The sequence below is a fragment of the Musca vetustissima genome, unplaced genomic scaffold (assembly GCF_032173495.1).
Source record: "Musca vetustissima isolate MV318-11 ecotype Yass unplaced genomic scaffold, APGP_CSIRO_Mvet_v1 utg4481, whole genome shotgun sequence".
NCBI classification, from domain to species: Eukaryota; Metazoa; Arthropoda; class Insecta; order Diptera; family Muscidae; genus Musca; species Musca vetustissima.
Genome location: NW_026883244.1, coordinates 1 through 27,338, shown reverse-complemented (window position 1 = coordinate 27,338; position 27,338 = coordinate 1). Strand labels below are relative to the sequence as shown.

General features: G+C 34.9%; 2 protein-coding genes across 2 annotated transcripts; one reads left to right on the top strand and one right to left on the bottom strand.

The window, feature by feature from the left end:
• Positions 1-4,807: 4,807 nt before the first annotated feature.
• On the bottom strand, positions 4,808-7,031 carry LOC133330096 (death-associated inhibitor of apoptosis 2). The gene is made up of 4 exons (XM_061538564.1): positions 6,663-7,031; positions 6,160-6,599; positions 4,988-5,628; positions 4,808-4,934 (listed from the first exon to the last, which is right to left on the bottom strand). The coding sequence occupies exons 1-4, from the start codon at positions 7,029-7,031 to the stop codon at positions 4,846-4,848; spliced, it is 1,539 nt and encodes a 512-aa protein (XP_061394548.1). The 3' UTR covers positions 4,808-4,845.
• A 6,540-nt stretch (positions 7,032-13,571) lies between these two features.
• Positions 13,572-22,201, top strand: LOC133330101 (serine/threonine-protein kinase 10). Its single transcript, XM_061538570.1, has 11 exons — positions 13,572-13,911; positions 13,981-14,179; positions 14,243-14,553; positions 14,612-14,752; positions 15,242-15,283; positions 15,573-15,648; positions 15,719-16,002; positions 16,061-18,448; positions 18,507-18,613; positions 19,014-19,146; positions 22,032-22,201. The coding sequence occupies exons 1-11, from the start codon at positions 13,588-13,590 to the stop codon at positions 22,179-22,181; spliced, it is 4,155 nt and encodes a 1,384-aa protein (XP_061394554.1). The 5' UTR covers positions 13,572-13,587; the 3' UTR covers positions 22,182-22,201.
• Positions 22,202-27,338: the final 5,137 nt, after the last annotated feature.

Here is a 27,338-nt window from a genome sequence, read left to right as displayed (position 1 = left end):
TACTGCAAGAATATACAAACTTGTACTATTTTTTGTATCATATGCACAAAAGGTACGAATTTACATAAACGTACCAATTTACAAAAACGTACCATAAAGATTTTTTATTATTCGTGAATACATTTGCGCTTAAATTATAACCTATATTATTTATGAAAATAAGTGATATAAATATTGGCCAATATTTCTCGATAGTTATTGGTCTGTTCCCGTATTACAAGAATGTACTATTTTTTACTACGATAACAAATTTTTTCCTTTATGATATCAAAAAAAAATAGTAAAATCTAGTAGATTCTTGCAGTACGGGAACATATCAAATGATTTATTACCATTTGAAGTAAAATTTTAGGTAATGTTTTTTTCTCTCTCATTAGTAAATTGGGAATAGAGTTGGAAAACATTGACACAGGTAGGAACAAAAATTTTACTTCAAATGGTAATAAATCATAATTATAGAGAAATATTGGCCAATATATTAAATAACTGGTATTTATTGTAAATAACTGGTATTTACATAAATAATATATGTTATAATTTAAGGGTAAATGTATTCACGAATAACAAAAAAATCTACTTTTTGTTTTGGTACTTTTATGTAAATTCGTACCTTTTCGGAACAAAAAGTACGCTTGTTACAAAATTAAAAATAGCGCAACTCTAATTACTCTCAATTTACCAATGAGAGAGAAAATAACAATCGAACAATCGATTTGATATAATAAATACCAATATCAATCGATATTTTCTCACATACTGCAAAAATATTCCGGCCTTCTTTAGTAAAGGCTATTGAAATTGAAAATCGTTCCTTTAGGTTAATTCCCATTTTTTGAGTTTTTATTTCAAATAGTTATTCATTTTGAGAATTATTAATTGTTTTTTACTAATTCTAGCAATTTCTTGTGCATTCGGACCTTTATTTTCTATGATAAGGGTGTTTTCTGAATGTTACGTATACTGTACAAATTTTTGGCAATTTTGATAGATTTTACAGATTTTTTCAGATATTTTATCTGTAAATGATTCTATCACTGCTTAATTTACATAATTTAACTAAATTAAAGAGCTTTTTAAAATTTTTTTCAAAAAAAAATGCAGTAAAGTAAAAAATCACACAATGTTTTAATTATATGGCCACTTCAAAATCGATTTATTTTCATAAAAACCGTTATTTATGGAAAATTGCATGCAATAATTTTCTATTTTCGCACTAAATCTTTTAAGTGCAGTATATCAAAGTGTTCTGAATTAAAAAAAAATTCAAAAATACTTCAAACGAATCGAGGGCTGATCAAAAAATGTTTATCACAGTAAATGTTTTAATTCTGTGATCACCACTCTATATCCGTTTCCATTTACAATAATCAGTCTACAGAATTCTCCATGGAAGAACTAAGCAACGTTCTAGCGCAAAAAACTAAGCCATCTGCAGCTGGTCTGAATGGAATCACATATGAAATGGTTAATAAACTATCCCATGAGAGTAAACTGAACCTTTTGAATTCTTTTAATAAATTATGGAAAAGCTGCGAGTTTTTTAAAGAATGGAGAACAATTAAAATTGTTTCCATACCGAAAAAAGGAAAAAATCTAGATATTTGTACAAATTTTCGGCCAATTGCTTTAATTTCTGTTCTGGCAAAGATCGTAAACCTCATGGTCAAACAAAGGCTCAACACTTTTCTAGATGAAAATAATATTCTTCCACCTAGATCATATGCTTACCGCAGACATGTGTCAACTTCAACATGTATAAATGACATACTACATACAATAAACACATCAAAAGAAAAAAAATACAAGGTTCTTGTTCTCTCGATGGATGTATCGAAGGCCTATGAATGTGTCGATATAAATTACCTGCAGATGATTTTAATAGAAATAAACATTCCGCTACAAATTAGATCATGGATTATAATTTTTCTCTGCAAAAGGACGCTATGTATGGGTAACTCCACACTAAATATATACAATGGGATTCCTCAAGGCAGTTGTTTAAGCCCAACACTATTTAACCTATACACTTTAGGTCTTCATGGATTGGCTGACGAAAACACCAACATTTTCCAATATGCGGATGATTTTATTTTGCTGGTGGCAAGCACCGACTTCGAGAGAGCCAACAATAATTTACAAATAAAAACTAATAATATGGTATCCTTGCTAAAAAAACTTAACCTCGACGTGAATGCTGATAAAACTTCCGTAATGTACGTGGCTAAAGGAGGTCGGAAAACTCCTCATATTTTACTAAATGGAGTCCAAGTAAACGTTGTTAAGTCCATTAAATTTTTAAGAAGGCATATTAAAAACAGTCTATCACTCAAGGAACATTACGAAGAGGTGATGTTATCCTGCAGAAATACTATTAATGCGTTAAAAATGGTCGCGGGTCCAAAAAGTGGAATTCATCCCGCAAAAGCTATAAACCTATCAAAAGAGCTTGTTTTTTCAAAGACCGAATATGCAAAATCATCGATGGCTCACAGGCCAACGTACAAGAAGCTAACAAGTTTTCAAAATCAGTTGTTAAGGAGAAATTTGGGTCTAGTACCTTCCACTCCAAATCATGTTGTATGCGCTCTTGCTGGTACTCTACCAACCGATCTAAGAGCTCAACATTTGGCGGCTAAAGAATTAATAAGACTTAAAATATACAACTTCTCTTTGTACGAATACTTCACTTCAAATATATCAAAAAAAAACAGTCTTGGATATGTTTATACAAAGTTTCGCACAGTATTTGATAATCTCAAAATTGGTTACAATCAAAATCCGACCAAAAAGGTGGTTTTCATTCTGGACATTTTTAACACTAAAAAACACAATACACCAATGGAGTACATTAAAGGTCACTACTACGAATTAATTAACGGCTTCAGATCGGAAGGCGTATCTATTTGGGCGACTGATGCTGCAGTTTTTAACAATAATACTGGTTGCGCTGTTTGCGACATATCCTCTAATCAAAATTTCGTTTTCAAAATTAATGAAAAACTTTCTTCTCTTACCGGTGAGCTATGTGCAATTGAAAAGACAATAGATTTGATGATTGAAGATGGTGTCAGTACAGCTGCTGTATTTACGGACAGCAAAAATGCTTGTCTTTTGCTTAAAAATAAACATCACACAATTTCACTGTGTACAATATAATGAATAAAATCATAAATTCCCAATTAACAAAAACTCACAGGGAACTTTGAAATATATATAAATATAAATTATTTTGTAATTTTTGCCACTGGACACATGATATGCGAACATTTCAAAGGAAGACATTTTCATTTAAATTTTGAAAGCTGAATACTGTCAAAGGCAAATTTATGAAAAAAAAAATGGAAAGATACGACTGCATGAGACTACCTTGTATAATTATGCCATGACGTACTATTAATAGGTTCGTTCGTTTACTCAATAATTTGTACAAATTATTACAAAATTTTGTTCGTTTACCCAAAAGTCCAGGACTAGCACTGACATAGGCGAGTGAATTGAGAGAGCAGATTTGACAGTTGTGTTACTGAGTATTTGCAAATTCTTACAAGGAAAAATTTACTCAGTAAGAATTTTCTTGTACCATCAGCTGATATTTAATCAGCTGTTTTGTTATGTTTTGTAAAAAAAGCAACAACATTGTTCTCAAGCAAATTTATTGTTTTGTGAATTTTATATTGATTTTGTATCATTAAACAGGAAAATGTATGAAGAAAACGCAAGTATTTATAAATAACATACTTTTTTCGCTTGTTAAATATTTGTCTAATAAAGTTGCTGCTTTTTTATTTGCCACAATTTTATTGTAGTTTTAATCAGCTGTTTCGATACAATCTTTTTACTGGATGTTGTTCGTTTACTTTTTGCAATTTTCTCTCTTAAAAAAGTAAACGAACACGCTTATTATATGGTGGTTATATGCCGGAAAATGTGCGCCTACTACATATAACAGCGGCATCCACTTCATTGCAAAATTCGACCATTAGGCTTAACACAAACGATAACAACTAACAATAAACCAGCAATATCAACAAATAACTAATGCATAGGCATAATATCTAATGTAAAGCATGTTCCAGAACCTCCATCAGCAACATTTACATTTGAATAAAACATTTACCTATAACATTAAAAATACCTCAAAAATTAATTTCAATTTCAGAAGGCATAGCAACGTTTGGCTAATCATAAGTTCGAATTGTAATATTCAGTACTGTAATGTCACTTTATGTGAGCTCTGGTCAATGCCAAATTATTACAAACTACTTATTTTAGACAATCTGTTCCATTAGATAACGGTTAAATTCAGCTCAACAAGGATGTTATGCATTTTTTTTAATTTTTAACAAAGCGCAGTAGCTTACAAACCCAACTGAAGCTCGCAATTTTTTACTGCAATGAATTATCCCGAAATGTGTGGCTAGAACTGTGCCATAAAGATCGGTATGTTGGGGGATATATAAATAGTTTATCTATACCAAAATTTTTATGAATTTTTATTTTCTTCACTTTTTATGCTACGTTTTTTGATGTACCAAATTTTAGAACACCACAATTTTCGTTTTTTTTTTCCACAAAACAACTTCAATTTCTGGTATGATTGGCTCACTTTCATAAAAATAGGTATATACTCAACATTCGTAAATCTAGTGTTAAATATATAAACACATAAAAAATTTAATGCAAGGGGTGAGATATTTAAGAGACCAACTCTTTATATTTTTCACATTGTGTAAGTTTTCTAACATAAAAGATATTAATGACATATGTAATAATGGAACTTTTTTATACATTAGTTAGTTCAGTAAAACATTCCTTAACAAACGGAGAAATAAATAGGCATTTAACTTATGAAAGATATGTTCTAACAAATCCTTTTATAGCTGTGCGGCACAATGGACATTGCTCAACGCCGGGGGCACATTGGACGCAAGATACTGTAAATATAATTAAATTATTTTTTATCTTTGATAAAAGCGATTTTACTTACCCAAATGACCGCAGGGAAGATAAACTACTGCAACTTCTTCATCCAAACATATTTTGCAAAGCCGGGCATCCTTTAGCTTACGATTTTCCTCTTCCAATGATAATAACTCAGTTGCCGACTGTTCTTTGCCCCTTGACGTCGGTGATGCACTACGTACACATTCGTTTGACTTTGATTCAGAATTGGGCCCAACGGCTTTTCTACCATCTCCAATATTGTTTGTAGCCGTAGATACGGACGAAGTACTATTACTTTCAAATTGTTCGGCATTATTCGATTCAATAGGTTGTGCGCTAGAGTTGATAATTCCCGTACATTCACCTCTACATGACGTTTCTATACTTTGAATGTTCTGTTCATCGCTATTTTCATTACCATCGAACACAGCCTTCAGCAGATCTTCAACAGTTTCATATGGTCTACCCGTATGGTTGAGCTGTCGCAGTGTCTCGTTGCGTATAACGCCGCCATCCACACCCATCTCAAGAGCTAACCGTACAGGTGGCGTTAACATAGCTTCGTCAATGGTCATAATAGGAGTTATGAGATTCTCTGTTGGGTTGGATCTTCTGGTCATTTCTTGAACATCTTCTATATATTTAGCGCCCTTGACCAATCGTACAAATTGACACATAGGATACCTATAAAATAAAGCACCGTGAGAAAAACTTACCAGAATGTACTGCCAAATTTTACAACCAAATACCGAAAGATGAGAACATTAATCTTAAACCAGAAGTTAGATTATTATGACTAAACCATACCTAGGACTCACGTTACCGTAACTCCCGCTTTTTTAAATTAAACGAATACAAAAAATGTAATTCCCGGGTGTCAGAAATTCTGTACTAGGCAGCATAATGGCTTACAATTCATATGTTTGAATCATTTGAATTGAAAATAGGTCACATAATGATTCCTGATTTGGACTTTTTTGTCATTCATGTTTAAAACATTTGAAACCATTGTTGCAATATCAAATTTATCACATAATTTGTTTAATAAATATGAGAAATTTTAATGTCCACATTATGCGAGATAAGGAATTCCGAAAAATTACCCTGTATTAATTAATAAGCTTTAAAAAATACCTTTGCGTTATATCTTAATATATAGACAATTTTATATAGTTTTTGTTTTGCAATGAAAAATGGAATATAACCACTAATTACCATTTTGCGTGTTCAAACCAAGGGTCGTCTTCTTTCTCCCATGACCGCAATCCCATATTACAATGAAAACATCTAACTTGATCATCAACCCCTTGATAGTAAAGCCCGGCCTGAGCCAAACTTTCTGGCTTTTGAATATCTGGTATTGGCCAGTTTGTGTAGGTACGTAATCTAGCGTCTAAGGATGAATATTTTGGATTTTTTGCTGGAGAGATTTGTTGTATGCCCAGATCTCTTATTCCAGCACTAGCTATTTCTATTAGCGGCCCCAATTGTGCACGGGGACAACCAGGAAAAAATCGTCGGTGCTCCTGAAATGCGTTGTCCTGTTTTTCCCACTGTGCAATTACTCCTTTGCACCATGCGCACATAACTTGATCTGATCGATTCAAATAGAAAAACCCAGCTTTCGCCAATGATTCAGGAGATATGTTGGGATTCTGTCGATAAAAAATACATTTTTGTCAATTGGTTGTCAAATTCTATACATATTTTTACAATACCGGCCAATTTTTAAAAGTCGCCAATCTATTTGCTTCTATCATTAAATCTGATGATTGTTGTGTATCTGGGGTTATAAGAGCAGAGGCATTGTCTATGTCTGAAGTCGAGTGTGGCATTTCCTGTATTCGGACGTTTCCACAATTTGCATAATTTGTAATAAAATCACATTGTGGGCTGGCTGCCAAATGTCTCTGTTGTACTTCGTCTCCATACTCCCAGTCGCTGATTCTGCAATTACACCAATGACAACTTGCTTCAAGAAAGTTTCCTGTCGCAAAAAATCCATTCTTCGCTAATGCGTTTGGGTAAACTGGAGCGTTCACAGGCCAAGTGGAAAAGGTTCGTAGGCGTTCTTCCTCCGAATTCATAATGTCACAGTTCGTTTGACTTCAGGGTTTTGATTTGGAATTTCAATAGAACACCATATGCTTTGTTTATCCAACAATCCAAAAGTTTCGAAATTTATTGATATTTTCAATTGGTTTAATGAAAAAAAAAATAAAAAATAGTAGCAGAGCTGGGATACCAAAAAATCGCACCATACATAGTCCAACGAATAGTACTAATTTGTACTAAAACTACGGTCCACACAATTGTATTTGTCGTTCAACTGTCAATTTAGGGAAGATTCACATATACGAATATGAATCGACTGGATAAACAAGTAGTACGTTAAATTCATGGCACAATGAATAGGTAGTCCATTTATGGTGTTTTTACACGATATGTATTTTACATATGTGCTGTCACTTATTTCATCCATATGTAATTCCTTATGTGTGTCAAAATTAGCAGTGTACACAAAACATTTATTTTTGTGTTCAAGTCGGCATATGTATTTTACATATGACATAACCTATAAACAAAAAAACACTTTTATTTTTTCTTAAATCAACATCATTTTTTTATTAAACACCTACAAACGAAATAATAATTTGTAATTGTTGCCTTTTCATCCTTTTCTTTGAATTGCAATTGAAATATTTTCTTCCAACAATGTGTTTCATTCAAACAGCTGATTTCCTAATGTTTCACATACGAAAATAGAGCGCGTCCTATTCGGAAAAAAATACATATGTAATTGCATATCGTTTTGACACATTGAAATTTCCGTATGTTTCCATATGTAAAAAAGTGACAGCACATATGTAAAATACATATCGTGTAGAAACACCATTAGCGCAGCTGATGTCTCGATTAACTGTCAAAGTGGGTAATTTTTACTTGAATTCGATGTGCAGTGTTGCCAACCATGTGAAATATTATAAAGAAAAATTCGACAGATGGTCGAGACAAAAACAAAGGTTTTTGTTTTGATACATCACCTTATTATTGCATCATGGTTTATAAAATACATCATGGTTTATAAAAGGAAACGCTTCAAAATAACTTCAATTTCAAAAAAAGGTCTAACAAAAATATGGCAAAAATTTAAAATTTTTAAATTTGTACAAATTTATAAAGGGCGAAACATATAGAGTAACTTCGGGTAATGTGGACCACCATTTTCTTTTTTTGATATTGTGGGCGTAACAACGGTAAAAAATAAAAACAAATTGTTTTCACAGCATGGTAGATTTGTTGGCTAATTATATTCCAGGTCAAAAATTATATATATTTGTCCATAAAAATGTTATTGCATTATATTTCAAAAAACTCTAATCTGCATATAAAAATAACTTGGCGGGTAATGTGGACCAGTATGTGTGGGTAATGAGGATCAGTAGTTAAAGGTAGGTTGTGGATTAATTGTGATAAATTTCAATTTATTGCACTCTTGGGTAACAATGAATGCAAAAATATATGGGTCCATGTTTTGGAATTGCCCCCATTTAAGGGTACCACCCCATTTGCGGTATTTTGAAGGTCCTTGCTTCATTATCCAACCGAGGCACCTATAATTTCGGATATCGAGTTTTCAGAGGATTGAATACCTCCTCGCAGATTAAATGCGCCCTTGTTTCGAACTCGTCCTCATGAAAATGTCCCACTTTTTTATAGTGGTCCACATTACCCGACATTGAATATTTTTATTTAAAAATAATTATCGGCTTCAAAAATGAATAAAAATTTAAAAATAACCGAAAGTAATTACAGATAAACGTGTATTTTTGTTAAAGAAAACAAGAAAACCACATAACCTCTTTATATTCGAGAAAAACAAAATGTTCGACTATTTTACAAAATCGTTCGACTATTGTGCTAAAAAAATTTCAAATCACACTTTTGCAATCAGAGCTACATTTTCACCTACTAAATTTTCAACATTGCAATTATTTATTAAAAACCAACTTTGATGTTTGTTTTCACTAATTAGGAAAACATTTATCAAGGTGCCATTGGCATATTTCACGCATTTTCTTAGATATGGGGGGTGGTCCACATTTGACGCATGGTCCACAATACCAGAAGTTACTCTACCAGGATTCAGGCTTGTTAAATTATCTTTGTAACAAATTCCAATTTATAAAGGAATATCAGAGTCACATTTAATTTTTGACGCCGTTCTCCTGTATTATTTTACAATAAAAAAAAACAACTTCACATGCTCAGACATGGTACAATAAATAGGTAGTCCTTTAATCGCAGCTGATGTCTCGATTAACTGTCAGAGTGCGCAATTTCTTCTTGAATTCGATGTGCAATGTTGCCAACAATGTGAAATATTATAAGGCAAATTTTGACAGATGGTCGAGACAAAAACAAAGGTTTTTGTTTTGATACATACACCTTATTAGGTGTGTCTGGTTACTTTTCCAGTAACATTTACTCAGTAAGTTCTAGTTCAGAGAGTAAGACGTTTTGGCTTAAGTCTAGTTTAGGGCCCCCTCACGGATCTTTTTGAAATTTTTACCACATGTTTTTTCTTGTGGAAATAGGTATTTCCGGAGATATGGGCCTTCAAATTTCCGTTTGGACCCTTGTATGGGTATCATTTCAAAGCATTTGAAGCCCTAATTACAAAAATGTTATATTCATATGAAATATGTGCATACTTTCTGAGATATGGGTCTCCAAATTTCGGTAAGTACCTTCCATGTGTAATATTGGTCAAGGCAGTATGGGTATCATTTTAAAGGATAAATATATGTATTAAAGAGTAAATGTATGGTGATTGGTGATACAATGTTTATGAAGGGAAAATTCTTTCGCGTAGCCAGAGTAGCCATCTGACCATAGGAGAAAGTTTTAAATCCACGGCCGAAGGCCGTATACCCACAAACACTGTTCTAATTAAAAGGATATTCTGTCGCGTAGCCGGTGTTGCCATCTGTTCATAGGAGAAAGTTTTAAATCCCCGGCCGAAGGCCGGCTACCCATAAACACTATTCTTATTAAAAGAAGATTCTGTCGCGTAGCCGGTGTTGTCATCTGTTCATAGGAGAAAGTCTTAATCACCGGCCGAAGGCCGGCTACCCTCTAACACATTTTTGCAACTTGTGTTTCAGCCATATCTCAGAAAGTATGGACTTATTAGATATTTATATTATATTTTTGTAATAAAAAAATACAAGGTCCCAACGGAACTTTGGAGGTCCATATCTCCGGAAATACCGATTTCCGCAAGAAAAAATATATGCTGTTATAATCAGGGCCCCAAGGACTACATGTGGTAAAAATTTCAAAACGATCCGGGAGGGGGCCCTAAACTAGACTTGTTCCCCAAATATCCAGTAAACAGAAACAATTATTATTGCATCATGCCAAGCCTGAAGTCCTCTTATGTATTTCCACTTAATGAATATATTCATGGCATGGTACAATTATTCAATGTAGTCCATAGGAACATGTAAATTAAAATTTTTTTCTTACTGTGCCTTGTTATGTCAAAGTCATATACAAAATGTGTGGCTGTGTGTGTAATGTTTTGAAAAATATAACAGAATATATTCGAAAATCGATTTTTTGAAGATGAATTTTACAACATTTGTAAGAAGAAATGTATGATTTGTGAATGAAACAACATGTAAATCATATCTCCAATTTTGAAAAGAAAACATGACATTCCGTTCATTATTCGCGTTTTTTGGTAAAATATTAAAAATATGTTATTTATTCTGACATTATTTCCCATAAGTTATTTTCTCCTTTCTAACAAAAGCTACTCTACCTTGTATAATTGTACCATTCTTACCACTACACATTGATTTATGCTTTTTTTACACTCAACAAAACATCAGCACTTCTTTACCATTCCCATCATCAAAATATATGGGAACGGAGCTACTACCGTGAAAGTACATGACGGCGGCAAAAATTATTAATGACGGTCGCATATATCGTAAAGTTAATCGCCTTAAAATTAAAAGTAGATCGGCCGTATTTTCTGTGCATGACTTCAACGTGAAAAATAGTGACCAAGTAAAAAGTGATGCATTACAAAGTTTAATTGTTTCGTGTAATTGTTTGAAAAGGAAAACAACATAAAAAGTATCCTACAAAATTCGTATGTGCCGAAAGTATTAAGGTGTCCATAAGATATCCGAAATATTCGAGTGGATTTCTAAAATGTGAAAATTTATACGCTCGTGACGTTTATACACATTCCCAACAACACTCTCTGGTAAATCGTTTAGTTATTTGTAGTGACAAAAAGTATCTGCCGAAATATCTTATATTTTTGCTACAAAAATAAGAGCAACATGATTGAAGAGAAAAAACTACGCCCAAAGTTTGATGTGTGTTTTATCATTTAGTAATTTAATGTGTGTTTTATCATCTCCTACTAATTTCTTAATTGCGTTGTGTAGCTGGTTGTTTCTCTCGCACCACCATCTCAGTTCAATAGTTAAAGCAATCCTAAGAATAAGACGGTATAGATGACTAACCGCCATTTTCATTCCATTTCTTCTTGGTTCGCTCTTCTTCCAAATCATCAAATCGAGTCTCTAAAACCAAGCTACTTATAAAAGTTTAACGGCGTTGCGGTGGTCTCCTAAACTGGCTTCGAAATATTTTATTTTTGGCTGATTCCCTGTGGACTAAACGCAGATATCGTGAATTTCAGCGAGGGGTGTTCCCACCGTAACAACCTTTAGAGTTTTACATGGTAACAAAATGTTCGAGACAGACTAATTATTGAATAATCCATGCATCTTAATAAATCAATCTAAAAATATTTTAATTTTAAAAACATACACGTAGGTTGACATACTTTTTCACAGAATCTGGTCTGAACAAATGTTCAATTGTATTATAGCCATAATTTTTATTATTGTTTGGCTCTGTTCCCGTACTGCAAGAATCTACTCGATTTTACTATTTTCTTCGATATCATAAAGGAAAATTCGTTATCGTAGTAAAAAATAGTAGATTCTTGCAGTCCGGAACAGACCATTAATATTGTTGTACGAGTACGCCTTTCTTACTATTGATCGGCGTAAAATACCTTAACAATCATATCGGCGTCATCAGCATTCTTAGCTCTGTTCTTTGGTCCATCCTTCGTTAACTAAATATTTGTTTTTCTATTGTGTTTTATTTACATATAAACTAATACGTAAATGTTATATTACAAAAATTTACCAACCTTAGTTAAATAGGCGAATAATTCGATCTCTTAACTTGCCGTTCATGATTGCTGTTGTAAATATGTATGTATACATTCTATAATAATTAGCAAAGACTACCAGAAACATTGTGTAAAATTTTATAATTTTTATTTTATTTTTTTCATTACTAGACAATAGGTATATATGATAAGAAGTGCTTAATTACATCGAATTAACATTTTATGTTGCATTAATAATGTACTCACTTGCAATTAATTCTTAAATAAAAAAATATTTTGTCTGCACGCCGTGTTGTCGCCCAGTGCAAAATATAAAAAAAAAATATTGGATATTTGCTATGGGCCTGTCGGTCGCTTAGTACGATTAAATTACTATATGACTAGATTACGATGTGTGCATGTTCACATAACTACACATAGCTAAAGCTACGAACATTGCAACACATATGTTTTATCATATGTTTCGTGTGTTCCGACAATTGTGACGTCAACTTACATACGAAATGTATGAAAATTGTGCATAGATACATCACATCAATGATATGTTCTCCCCAACATTTTGAAATAAAATGATGATTGTATTCTTTAAAAAAAAAAAAGAAATCAATAAGAAGTAAACGATTAATGCGTGATGATCAGTGCCATTATTTTGAGCAAATGTCGGAGCTTGCAGCATTAATTAAAAGATAGTGACAATTTCTTATGGTTTCTGGATTGGAACATGGCACTAGTCGTAGCGAATGGCCGTGCATAAACAGAAAGTACAACATTATGGAAAATGTGTCATTCGTAGGTTCAACATCACATAATTAGATTAAAAAAGAAAGAAGCAAATATCTGACAGAAGCAAGCAGAACGTGCAATGAAATAGACTGCAAAAAATCAATCGGTGGTATGAAGCACTTCCCAAGTAGTTTCATTGAAATATGTCTATACCATGATGTCATTCCTCTATGTAGTCTTAGGAAAGGCAATAGGCATTTTTTACATACAATATGCTTCTTATATAGGGCCTGTTCCCGTACTGCAATAATGTACTATTTTTTACTACGATAACGAATTTTCCTTTATGATATCGAAGAAAATAGTAAAATCTAGTAGATTCTTGCAGTACGGGAACAGACCAATAATCATGTTTACTTTAAAATCTAAAATCAAAAATCTAAATACATACTATGTTTTTCTTATGTTTATATAGAAAATTGCTGCAAAGTAGCACGTTACGAATAATATCGCAAGGACAACGACGAGGTGGTATATGAATGTTGCCTTAAATAGTATTGAGTGGAGTTCATGGACATAAATGGAATCAGTAATAGGCAACACGTACTAATCATTGGAAACATCTAGTGTAATCGAAGATTCCCTAACAAAGACAACAACCACAAAGATTAGACTCGTATAGGCAGGGCATGTCGTTCATTAATAATCTTAAAAAGGTCTTTCATTTGGGAAGCGGTGAAGCCAAAAAGAAGCGCCATGGCAATAATATCAAAATGGATACTGACCCTGCCGAAATATGGGAGATTGTCGGCGAACTGGGCGATGGAGCTTTCGGAAAAGTATACAAAGCCCAACATAAGGAGACCAGACAATTCGCTGCGGCAAAAATGTGTATTTTGGAAGCTGTTACCGATTTAAGTGATCACATGGTGGAAATTGATATATTATCGGAAATTAGACACCCAAATATAGTCGAATTGTATGAAGCATTTTTTGTTGAACTTAAACTATGGGTATGTACACTTAATAAATTTATCATTAAAAAAATATTATAAACGAGCGGGGCCGTTTAATAAATACAGATGCTTATTGAGTATTGTGATGGCGGAGCATTAGATAGTATAATGGTCGAATTGGAAAAACCATTGAATGAACCACAAATTGCCTATGTATGCAAACACATGACAGAGGGATTAGACTTTTTGCATAAGAATAAAGTTATTCACCGCGATCTTAAAGCCGGTAATGTCCTGTTGACGATGGAAGGCGGTGTCAAATTAGGTGAGTTGAGCAGCAGCATATCAACATATAAACAGTAACAATAATAAATGTATGAAATTTCAGCCGATTTTGGAGTATCGGCCAAAAATAAACATACTCTCCAGAAGCACGACACATTCATAGGAACACCATACTGGATGGCTCCCGAACTTGTATTGTGTGAAACTTTTCGTGACAATCCCTATGATCAGAAAGTTGATATCTGGTCACTCGGTATTACCCTCATTGAGTTAGCTCAAATGGAACCACCAAATAGCGAAATGTCTCCAATGAGAGTTCTGCTGAAGATACAGAAAAGCGATCCACCCCGATTAGACCAACCATCCAGGTGGAGTAAAGAATTTAATGACTTTTTAAAAAATGCCCTCGTAAAGGTAGTTCTATTCAATATACTCTAAGACAATTCAGTTAATTTATATTTCGCTTTTTCAGGACCCAAATCAAAGACCGTCAACGGAAATATTATTACAACATGCGTTTATTAATCGCGATCTAGATGCCAAACCAATCAAAGACTTGTTATTAGAATATAGAGCTGAAGTTGTTGAAGAAGTGGTAGATGACGAAGCAGAGGTAATTGCTTTCTTTTATTATATTGAAATATTTGCGCATCTAACCATTGCTAAAATACAAACAATATGAATAGATTTTTTATTAAATATAGAAATGTTAAAGTTGAGAATAAGAATATAAAGAGCAGCAATTTTTATTGATACGTAGTTTTATTGATACGCACAATGAATCCATCCTAATATAATATGACGTTGAGTCTTTATTCAAATATTAGCAACTAATATCGCTACTTACTTATTATACTCGTTTGGTTTAAACATGTGGAATATAGCGCTGTGGTTATGATATCATTTTTGTCTTGTTATTTTTTCGAAATTTATATGACATTTTCTTAGAAAGCTGTACATATTTAGCAGTTGATATTTTTATATAATCATTGACAGTAATTTTACTAAGTATATTAACTACATTCTATCATACTCTTTCCTACACGCCGCTAATTCACTTATAAATTAAATTCTAAACTGCACATAATCATTGTTGCTTTAGAAGCTAAAACGTCAAGTGAAAAGAAGATCTCTTTATCAGAGGGTTGGTAAGTCGTGCAGACTATGTATGTACATTCAAATTAGTTTCTTTCTTTTATTATTTATTTTTTTTTCTATTAATAGTTTAATTTACTACTGACGAGCAGTGTAAATTGTTATTCGCTTTGTCATATCAATAAATTTTATAAATTGTTTCCTTAATTTAACTTTTGCAAGACTTCTCCTAACTGCAAGTTTTATATATAGATTTTCAGTTGCAGATAAATTACACGCTTTTTGATTAGCCGTTTTACACGAATATATAATAATAATTATATTTCTTTTTAACTCAGGAACCCCGCAACTCAGCGCTCCCACTAGATTTGGACGATGATTCCGCTTCAGTTCAAAGCCAAGACATTGACAAAAGTATGTATTCTTTAATATATATAATATTACTAGCAATTATAATGCATTTTCCCACTAATCACAGTTTCAGTACAAGGTACCCTTAGAGATACTAAAGAACCATCTCAAACTAATAATTTACAAACAAACAAACAAGATGCTGCGGAACAAAAAACAACAGCACAAGCAAGCGAAACATCATCAACAACATCAAGTAAAATGGCAAACGAAGATGACATGGAATCCATGGACAAGTCAAAGGAAGTGGGGAACAAGTCACATCGGCAACCACAATTACAACAAATTCCTGAAGATCTGCCCGTATCAGATCCTGAAAAGACAACAACATCAAGCGTCACAGATGTGGATAAAAAGGTTTAAATTTGTATATATACAAAAGGAAATTTATTTCAATAGAAATTATTTGTTTCAGGTTACGAAGAGGGAGAAGGGTAAAGCGCCACCTCCACCGACACCTGCTATTACAAAACCAAAGGATACAGCACCACAAGCTATTGAAGTGGCAGCAAAATCCAACGAAGCTGATGAGGATACATTAACTTCAGTGCCAAAGAACGTGGAAGAAAGGGATGAGCAAAGTGAAAATAGCAACATAAATAGTCCAGTTCGCCAGAAGGATACAGATACGATAGCCACACTTTCACCCGATATATCTCCGGCAGTGTCGTCGAGATCATCAGCTAAGAGCTTCAGTACTGGTACAGCTATTGTGAGCGCAAGTACTTCTATGATCACTATAAATAGCGACGCATCCTCGTCGTCATCCCGATGTCAACCAGAGACGTCATTGGTTCTGTCGCAAAATGTTATCTTACCAAATAGTTTAGAAGCTGGCACCCGGCAAATAACCGTAGTAACAAGCACACATCCACCAGTAGTTATTGATAATTCCATGAGCCGGCCGGCACCACAGCCACCAACACCATCCCAACCACAATCTTCGAGTGATGTCGTTATCGTATCTAATGTTCAAAATAAATCAACACATATAAATGAATCATCGACAGACGATGACTATCCATCCATGGATGAAAGTATTGGTGCATCGTCGCCGCCTCCGCCACATAAACAGTCATCAATGATAGTCACACTTCACACGGAACAGAGCAGCACTGAAGAAACCGATAGAGGCTACACTTCTCTTCGTCCGTCGACAACACTTGCCCGCAAACTGGACGAAAGTGAAGTTCTTATAGTGAGTCCTTCATTTACCACCGATGATGATTCAGCATATAATACGCCTTCCGAGAGCCAACATGATCATAGCGCAGATCAGCACATGATGGATACAAGCCACGTATCAGTGGTTACGGTTGGTGATGAAATACGTGTCAAGGATAGTAGTAATTTACAAGGAACTGGCAACACTTCGAATGTGGCCCTTGATTCAGCAACTGTTGTAAGCGATAAAAGACAAAATGGGCAGGTCAATAGAAGTCAACAAAGTACTTCGTCGCCCGATGCAGATGATATAAACATTATAGTTAACCGAAATAGAAATAGACAAGAACATGTTCCTGCTATGTCTTCTGGAATGACACCGACAGATGGAAGTGAATCTGGTTCAATAAAATCGAGTACTGGCAGTAATAATAAAATTGTCCGTCGTGGAGCAGAGGTCAAAATAGCTGTATCAGCTGATAAAAGTGATGCAGAAAGCGTTTGCACCACTGCTAGTCAAGACAGTCGCATTGAAGTCGACGTTGACGCCGCTGAAAGAAAGGACAGAATAGAAGATGATGATGTTATTATTCGACGTAAACCGGGTTATAAGAGCGGCTATGGTGTAGCTTCAGGGCTTACAAAAGAGGAAATTGAACTGAAGAATCTGAGGAAAAAGACAAGAAAACGAACCAGAAAATTTGAAATCGATGGCGTTCAAGTGACAACCACGACGAGTAGAGTTATATATGGAGACGATGAATCGGGACGAATGTATGACGATCACGTTTTCCGCAAGCAAGAGTTGAGGGAATTGAAAATGCTGCAAAAACAAGAGAAAAAACAACAAACAGATCTACAACTAAAGGAGCAACTAAGCAAAGAACAACAAGATCGTCGTTTCGAACAGGAGCGCGCCTCTCTTGAGAAAACATATGAATCGGATATGGACGCTCTGGCTCGCCAACATAAGCAACTAATAGAGAAGACAGAACAAGCTCAGGAACATGAACTACGAACATCTTCCAAACGGATTCGAGCTGAGCAAGAAAAAGAACTAAAAATATTCCGGGAAAATCTGAAGCAAGAAATTCATTTGCTTAAACAAGAAGTTGACCTCCTGCCAAAAGATAAGCGAAAAGATGAATTCAAACAACGTCGATCCGCTATGGAGTTGGATCATGAGGAAAAGGAAAGGGCTTTTCTAGATGCATTAAAAGAGAGGCACGAGCTACTATTAAGACGTTTAAGCGAAAAACACCGTGATCATCTTGCCACAATTCACAGAAACTTTTTACAACAAAAGCAAAATGCCATGCGCACCAGAGAGGCTCTACTTTGGGAGCTGGAAGAGAAACAATTGCATGAACGGCACCAACTTTCGAAACGTCACGTGAAGGAGATGTGTTTTATGCAACGTCATCAAATGATTGTTCGACACGAAAAAGAACTGGATCAAGTGAAGCGTATGCTGCAACGAAAAGAGGAGGATTTACTTAAAAAACAAGCATTAGAAAAGCGTGCACTGCCAAAACGTATTCGAGCCGAGCGGAAAGCACGTGAACTAATGTTTAGAGAATCGCTTCGTATATCATCAATCAATCTTGATCCAGAAGTTGAAAGAGAACGTTTCAAAAAGGTAAAAATGGTACCTTCTGAAAAATATTATTACTAACACAGTTCCTTTTCAAACACAGTTCCAGGAACAGGACAAAAAACGATATACACAAGAAGAGAGAAGGTTTGAAATAAAACATCAAAAGCAGTTGGAGGAATTACGAGCTACAAGAGAGAGCACAATAAGGTATGTATTTCATGTGACTATATTTAGTTTGTAGTCATATAGTCTAACATACAAAGGGTGCATCAACATTAGGCACTGCTAAAGTAAAATATTGACAAAACGACTAACGACTAATTATACGATTGACATTATCGTAGTCATAATTTTTCGACCCAAGACAAGGATTAATATTGGTCAACGATTTGTATTTAATATATAATTTAGTTTTTAGTATTACCATTGACAGTTTTTGATTACAAATTGGAAAGTTTAAATTCATTTTTCCCATAACAAAAAAAAGTACTCAAGTAAAATCCGTGTTAAGCACAGATGCTACGAACTAAAAAGATTATCGGAAAGAAGTCTCAATAAAAACGTTACTTGTTTTTAAACATATATTTATATTTTATATTCACTTTAGGGAACTGGAGCAGCTACAGAATGAAAAGCGCAAAGCTCTGGTCGAGCACGAACACGCTAAACTGGCCCAGATTGATGACCGTTTAAAGGCGGAATTGAGGGAATGGAAAGATCAGTTGGTGCCACGAAAACAGGTAACTAATAAATTATATCAGAACTATACATATATTTGATATTAATATTTAACATGGGTACGGTTAAATATGCATATAAAATTTAATATTCGTCCTTATTTCACTTGTCGACACGTCGTTTGTTTCAATACGGCTCTTCCTTGCGCCAAATAAAGGAGAAGCCAAATTTATTCCATTCGTATCATAAATGTGACCTGTAACTTGTTTACAATGATACATGGACGGAGGGACGTTATAAACCGACTCAGAGCGATTCTAACTATGGATTTCTCTCGTTTCCTTTTGCACTTTAGTATATGCATGCAGTGTGTACATACTTATGTGGGTACGAAAACTATAGTTTTCTTTCAAGAAATGTGTATATCTCGAAGATAAATAAATGTCTATACGAGACAGAAAGAAAAAAATCATAAGAACGAATGGACAAAATAAATAAGTACATTTTTGGAATCAATTATTTATATTAGTTCATTCGATTGTCTTAGTACAGATTTTAATTTTGGATGTTTATATTATAAGTATTCTTGGCATCCACCTTAATCGGCTTTTGGTATTCTATTTGAAAGATTGCATAGAAGTTTTAGAAATAAATTTAAACCACATTTTTTGAAAAAGAAGAAATGCCAAATATAATTTTTATTTTGGATTGCCCGAAAATATTTACTATTAGATTCCAATGCGAATTAAGCATGTTCATTCCACTGACCTAGAAACAAATGGAACTAAGTAATTACTTCATAATTAAGTAATTACTTCATAATTAAGGGTCGAACAACGAATGAGAGAGTGAACAACGCTCGTCTGTACATGGCATTAGAGAATATCAAAACAATGTCGATGCGAAGTGATGATGACATAGACGACGACAGCTGGAATAAGGATGATGTATAACTGAATATTTTTTATATCGTATGTAAAAAATAGTGTCTATGCACATTGTGATGGATAATAGCTTAAATATTTATTTTTTCTTCTACTACTTTTATTGCTGCCTATGGCCGTATTTAATTGGATAAACTCCACTGCCTTAATAAACGTAACATTAATTTACTACTACTACTATTACCAATACTACTTATATCAATACTTCTTCTACTAACAAAAATATCGAAATGATTGCATGACGCCGCTTATCGCCTTCCAAATCTTTAACAATCATTTGATCGTGAATCAGAGAATGGTTGAAACTTTTAAATTAATCATGAAAGAGTTTATGCAACAATATGGAATAAAAGAGGACGGCCGACTTTGCGAGGATTTGTTAGAGACGCCGATTGCTTTGCCTAATCATTTAGTGGGTATATTTAATGACATACCACGTGTGGTTCCTAAAGGAACTTTCTTAAACAATGCACAACAAATGTTACGATCAAGGACCTTGTCGATGTTTACTTCTGGCATAACTTCAAACTTTCGTAGTTCAGTGCCAGATCTTAGTAGGAGCGTCCCAAATACACCCATTCTCTACAAACAGGATCGTCCAATAACGACCAATGAACTCCGTGATGGATCACACTCTATGTCTATAGCACGCCCAATTAATAAAATCGACACAAGCATAGCTACTAGATTGAATAGTTATTCGAAATATACCCAACCTAAGGACGCCGATCAACACTTGACACCAGCAAGTTTTAAGACGTCTGTTGTCCAAGATGATCTTGTTGAAATTAAAACCTCGCCAATACCAAGTGCAATACATACGATTAAAGAAGAAAACAGTCAAGTTTTAACAACATTTAGAGCTTCTGATACATCATCTACGGTAGATCTTCGCCCACACGTTGATGATATTGTTGTTAATCGTTTCGGTCGTAAATCTCTTGCAACAACCGAGGAGTTGAAGAAATTACAAGCAAACCCACATCCGCTATTGCATCCATCATCGTCTTTCGTTATTAAACGTCCGTCAATTTTACCAGAGAGGGCAACTTCTATGACTGCGTCATACTCTCTTCACAACATTCCGGAAAGCTATGCAACAATGCAGCGCCAAGTATCCCTTAACGATGGAAACTTGGCAGGCGAAAAAGCAGCAGCTCTTCTTAACGAAGTCGATCCACAACTTCGTGCAACACTGCGACGTTCCAATACTTGCCAAGACGATCGACCATACGATGGTTTTCTTCTCCAAAGAGGACCGAAATTCTCTCTTCCGAGAATTGTGACGAATGCAACCGAAAATCAAAAGACCACAGATTCAGATTCTGGAGCGTGCTGATACAATGAATTACTTTGCCATAAAACACACTTTCCATTAAATATCTGTCCTATTAGCATTCCTTATATTTAAAACACTAACATAGATTATATATACCATATTGTCTTAGTTCGTAAATAAGTCAGCCCTTTCACTTCTGTTTGTATCAGACTAATACACTAACATTTATCGAACATAAAATAATACACATACACACATTCAGTATTCCGTAAACATAAACATCCCTTAATGTAGTCAGATTTTCAATATTCTTAATCGTTCATGTCAGAAGATCATATTATTCGCTTATTTGGGTAAACGAAAGCATGTGAAGTGTCCTAGAAATCCGGTGGTTGCGGCAATGAACTGAATAACATTGTACCACATTGCTCGTAACTAACTGTCTCCAATTAACAATCATTCGTGAAAAAAATCGACAATATATAACAAAACAAGAGGTTAGTCAAATATATTATATTATAGTTATTATTGTTAATAAGCTACATTCGGTTGTTAGTTATGGGATCATTGTTCTTGTCTGTGTGTGTGCGTACGCTTGTATACGTGTCATAATGTAACTCATTCTAGATAGTCACATTAACATCCGTAAAGAAAATCTATTTTTCATTAGAGAATGATTAATTACGTACGTGTTCTTGTTCTTTTTGGTAATACCTTAATATAGCGTCTGGAGGAGACATTTGCTAAGCAAATGGAAGAAATGGAATCTTTATATGGAGGAGCACTCATTGTGTCCGTTCCTTCGGATACATTACAACGAGATCATTTCACTGGTTCAACACGGAGCAGTCTATCGTCATTTTCTGAAGGCTAAGGTTTGGTTACTCCCCACACTTACATGCATTACTCCCCAGCCACAACATTACCTATGCCGTTTATAATATCTGAAAAAAAACGGCAAATGTTTACATGAAAATAGTCTGTCGAACAGAAATATCGTTATCTATTGATTTACACATTTAATTTAGAATACAATTAATATGCTATAATTATAAACAATATTATGTTTTAGATATATGTGTATTTGTGTAATGCAATTTATTATTTTATATATATATATTCTACTATATATACACTACATATTCTATTTATATTAAAATATAAAACAAACAACATGCGTAGACATTACTATTGTAAATAATAAAAAATATATTACAACAACCATACATAAAAGGCATTCAATTTTTGTTTGCATGAGTTAAACGATTATATTTACTAAATAATCAGCCTTATTCTGAATGTCAATTCCACGTGAATTTACTCGCTCTTCCCCTTCGACTTATTCTGAACAACATTTTCTTGGGAATTTTTTCGCATTCTCGCTTTCGCCTTATTCTGAATGAAGTTCGAAAACGAAAAAAATCCGCTTTGGGGAAAAATTAGGTATTCTGGATTACATGGAGTAGGAGAATGAGATGAAATTTTGTGCGAATTTTTTCGGCAATAAATTCAAAGGGATCTGACTACAAAAACATAAGTAATAAATATTTTTATGAAAAATATTCACACAATACTTATTTTGTGACGATTTAGAATATTATAAATGATAGTAAGCAAAGTTTTAACTGGAAAACAACAAATAAAATGCCATTGAAAATCCTATTGATAACGATGGATGCTGAACCAAATATTCCCAAGGAATGCATGGAGGTAAAAAGGAATGTTTAAGTCGAGTTTGATGCATTTTGAACAGTGAAAAACTCAAATACAGCCTTATTCTGGATATTTGTTAGTCTGCTTTTCCACAGGCAGATTTTTATTTGGCAAATACTGAGTTTGTAGGCGAGAGAGGTGCGAGGAAGAAAAACCAAAATTTGCCTGTTCAGAATATGGCGTGCACGCAAATTCTGCTTTGCTCTGTTCGCTGAAAACAATTTTGTTGACATTTCCTTTTGAACCTATTCGCTTTACTGACACACAGCCGGCTTTTGTTTACAAACCTGTTGTTTAATTTGTGCAAGTGAAATTTACTTTTTAATATTTGCAATTTATATAATGAAATATATAAAAAAATAAATAAAATATTAAAAAAATCTTTAAAATGCAAACACTTTTGACGTTTTTTTCTTTCTTTGGCTTAACTCTAGTTTAGTAAAAACGATCAGATTTTTCTGAAATTTTTTCCAGATGTAGGTATTTTTACCCTAATTATGGGGATATATTTTTTTCTTGGGGGACGTACCCGGTTACCCGGTTATTTGACCCGAAAGTTCGGGTCCGGGTACCCGGTTATACCCGGTTCTACGGATCCGATCAACACAAAATGGGTATCATTTTAAAGGTTATAAAAGATTATGATGGGGTTATCTCAAACCGTTTTGGAGACACAGCCAAAAAACTGGATTTTGGACCCCTATTTTTTTGAAAAACTCCCTAAAAGTCGAACTTGGGTCCATTATAGTCCCTCTGTGATATGTGGCTGTATCGGCTGTGGATCAAAAGATATGGGCCTTAGAACCCTACAAAAACAAGAAACTTCTGTCGCGTAGCCGGTGTTGGTACCTGTCCATAGGAGAAAGTCTTAAATCCCCGGCCGAAGGCCGGCTACCCAAAAATCTATTCTACATAAAAAGAGATTCTGTCGCGTAGCCGGTGTTGGTATCTGTCCATAGGAGAACGTCTTAAATCCTCGGCCGAAGGCCGGCTACCCAGAAAACTATTCTATATAAAAGGAGAATCTGTCGCGTAGCCGGTGTTGGTACCTGTCCATAGGAGAAAGTCTTAAATCCCCGGCCGAAGGCCGGCTACCCAGAAAACTATTCTATATAAAAGGAGATTCTGTCGCGTAGCCGGTGTTGGTACCTGTCCATAGGAGAAAGTCTTAAATCTCCGGCCGAAGGCCGTCTACCCAGAAAACTATTCTATATAAAAGGAGATTCTGTCGCGTAGCCGGTGTTGATACCTGTCCATAGGAGAAAGTCTTAAATCCCCGGCCGAAGGCCGTCTACCCAAAAAACTATTCTATATAAAAGGAGATTCTGTCGCGTAGCCGGTGTTGGTATCTGTCCATAGGAGAAAGTCTTAAATCCCCGGCCGAAGGCCGGCTACCCAGAAAACTATTCTATATAAAAGGAGATTCTGTCGCGTAGCCAGTGTTGGTACCTGTCCATAGGAGAAAGTCTTAAATCCCCGGCCGAAGGCCGTCTACCCAGAAAACTATTCTATATAAAAGGAGATTCTGTCGCGTAGCCGGTGTTGGTACCTGTCCATAGAAGAAAGTCTTAAATCCCCGGCCGAAGGCCAAAAAACTGGATTTTGGACCCCTATTTTTTTGAAAAACTCCCTAAAAGTCGAACTTGGGTCCATTATAGTCCCTCTCCACAACCGACTCAAATGATAGACCACAATTTGCCCTTTCCAAAATGGTGTGATATGTGGCTGTATCGGCTGTGGATCAAAAGATATGGGCCTTAGAACCCTACAAAAACAAGAAACTTCTGTCGCGTAGCCGGTGTTGGTACCTGTTCATAGGAGAAAGTCTTAAATCCCCGGCCGAAGGCCGGCTACCCAAAAATCTATACTATATAAAAAGAGATTCTGTCGCGTAGCCGGTGTTGGTATCTGTCCATAGGAGAAAGTCTTAAATCCTCGGCCGAAGGCCGGCTACCCAGAAAACTATTCTATATAAAAGGAGATTCTGTCGCGTAGCCGGTGTTGGTACCTGTCCATAGGAGAAAGTTTTAAATCCCCGGCCGAAGGCCGGCTACCCAGAAAACTATTCTATATAAAAGGAGATTCTGTCGCGTAGCCGGTGTTGGTACCTGTCCATAGGAGAAAGTCTTAAAACTCCGGCCGAAGGCCGTCTACCCAGAAAACTATTCTATATAAAAGGAGATTCTGTCGCGTAGCCGGTGTTGATACCTGTCCATAGGAGAAAGTCTTAAATCCCCGGCCGAAGGCCGGCTACCCAAAAAACTATTCTATATAAAAGGAGATTCTGTCGCGTAGCCGGTGTTGGTATCTGTCCATAGGAGAAAGTCTTAAATCCCCGGCCGAAGGCCGGCTACCCAGAAAACTATTCTATATAAAAGGAGATTCTGTCGCGTAGCCAGTGTTGGTACCTGTCCATAGGAGAAAGTCTTAAATCCCCGGCCGAAGGCCGGCTACCCAGAAAACTATTCTATATAAAAGGAGATTCTGTCGCGTAGCCGGTGTTGGTACCTGTCCATAGGAGAAAGTCTTAAATCCCCGGCCGAAGGCCCGCTACCCAGAAGACTATTCTATATAAAAGGAGATTCTGTCGCGTAGCCGGTGTTGGTATCTGTCCATAGGAGAAAGTCTTAAATCCCCGGCCGAAGGCCGGCTACCCACAAAACTATTCTATATAAAAGGAGATTCTGTCGCGTAGCAGGTGTTGGTATCTGTCCATAGGAGAAAGTCATAAATCCCCGGCCGAAGGCCGGCTACCCAGAAAACTATTCTATATAAAAGGAGATTCTGTCGCGTAGCCGGTGTTGGTACCTGTCATATCTCATATCTTTGCATTTGCATATATTCATGATAATACTAATGAATTTGACATAGTCAGTTTGCAGGGTTCTAAGGCCCATATCTTTTGATCCACAATAGATACAGCCACATGCCGTACCATTTTGGAAAGAGCAAATTGTAGTCTATCATTTAAGTAAGGAGTCGAGGGGGACCATAATGGACCCAAGTTCGACTTTTAGGGAGTTTTTCATAAAAATAGGGATCCAAAATCCAGTTTTTTGGCTGTGACTCATATCACCACTCATTGGAAAGGTATTTTTATAACCTTTAAAATGATACCCATTTTGTATTAATCGGATCCGTAGAGCCGGGTATAACCGGGTACCCGGACCCGAACTTTCGGGTCAAATAACCGGGTAACCGGGTACGTCCCCCAAGAAAAAAAAAACATTCCCATAATTAGGGTCAAAATACCTACCTCTGGAAAAAATTTCAAAAAAATCGGGTCGTTTTTACTAAACTAGAGTTGTTCCAAAAAACAAAAAATTTGCCAAATAAAAATCTGCCTGTGGAAAAGCATACTTAGGGAGATATCTCGCATGTAAAAAAAATTTCGCTTTCACATTCTCGCCTTATTCTGAATGAATAGGGAGACGCAAAAAATGCGAGATGAGAATTCGAGTTTTCGAAAATGGTTGTTGAAAAAAGATTTGTGTTGCCATATTGTAATTTAAGTTGGAATGTGTGTTGCCATATTGTAATTTAAGTTGCAATGTGTGTTGCCCCATTGTAATTTAATTGTGTAATATTTTTTCAATATTTTATTTATTGATTTCTTTTGTTAAAAATTGTCATTTAAACTTTGTAATAATACAAATGCGAAATATCAAGAAATCGCAATATAAATGCTTTGTAATTAAAATAAAATAAATTAAAGTTTGAAAATATGGCAACCTACGATATGGCATGTGAAACAGCTGTTCCATGATGCAATATTAGCTCTGTCTGTTTACTCATATTTGGTAACAATTGTTACCTTACTGTCTGAATCTTTATATGGAGGAGCACTCATTGTGTCCGTTCCTTCGGATACATTACAACGAGATCATTTCACTGGTTCAACACGGAGCAGTCTATCGTCATTTTCTGAAGGCTAAGGTTTGGTTACTCCCCACACTTACATGCATTACTCCCCAGCCACAACATTACCTATGCCGTTTATAATATCTGAAAAAAAACGGCAAATGTTTACATGAAAATAGTCTGTCGAACAGAAATATCGTTATCTATTGATTTACACATTTAATTTAGAATACAATTAATATGCTATAATTATAAACAATATTATGTTTTAGATATATGTGTATTTGTGTAATGCAATTTATTATTTTATATATATATATATATATATTCTACTATATATACACTACATATTCTATTTATATTAAAATATAAAACAAACAACATGCGTAGACATTACTATTGTAAATAATAAAAAATATATTACAACAACCATACATAAAAGGCATTCAATTTTTGT

Bases quoted from the DNA above. Each gene is read 5' to 3' on its own strand.
- LOC133330096 (XM_061538564.1), bottom strand. From the start codon at position 7,031: ATGAATTCGGAGGAAGAACGCCTACGAACCTTTTCCACTTGGCCTGTG. The intron at 6,600-6,662 runs GTATTGTAAAAA...TTTTATCGACAG, and splicing joins CGACTTTTAAAAATTGGCCG to AATCCCAACATATCTCCTGA. The intron at 5,629-6,159 runs GTAATTAGTGGT...TTTATTTTATAG, and splicing joins TGGTTTGAACACGCAAAATG to GTATCCTATGTGTCAATTTG.
- LOC133330101 (XM_061538570.1), top strand. From the start codon at position 13,588: ATGTCGTTCATTAATAATCTTAAAAAGGTCTTTCATTTGGGAAGCGGT. The intron at 14,753-15,241 runs GTAATTGCTTTC...TTGTTGCTTTAG, and splicing joins TGGTAGATGACGAAGCAGAG to AAGCTAAAACGTCAAGTGAA. The intron at 19,147-22,031 runs GTAACTAATAAA...ACCTTAATATAG, and splicing joins AGTTGGTGCCACGAAAACAG to CGTCTGGAGGAGACATTTGC.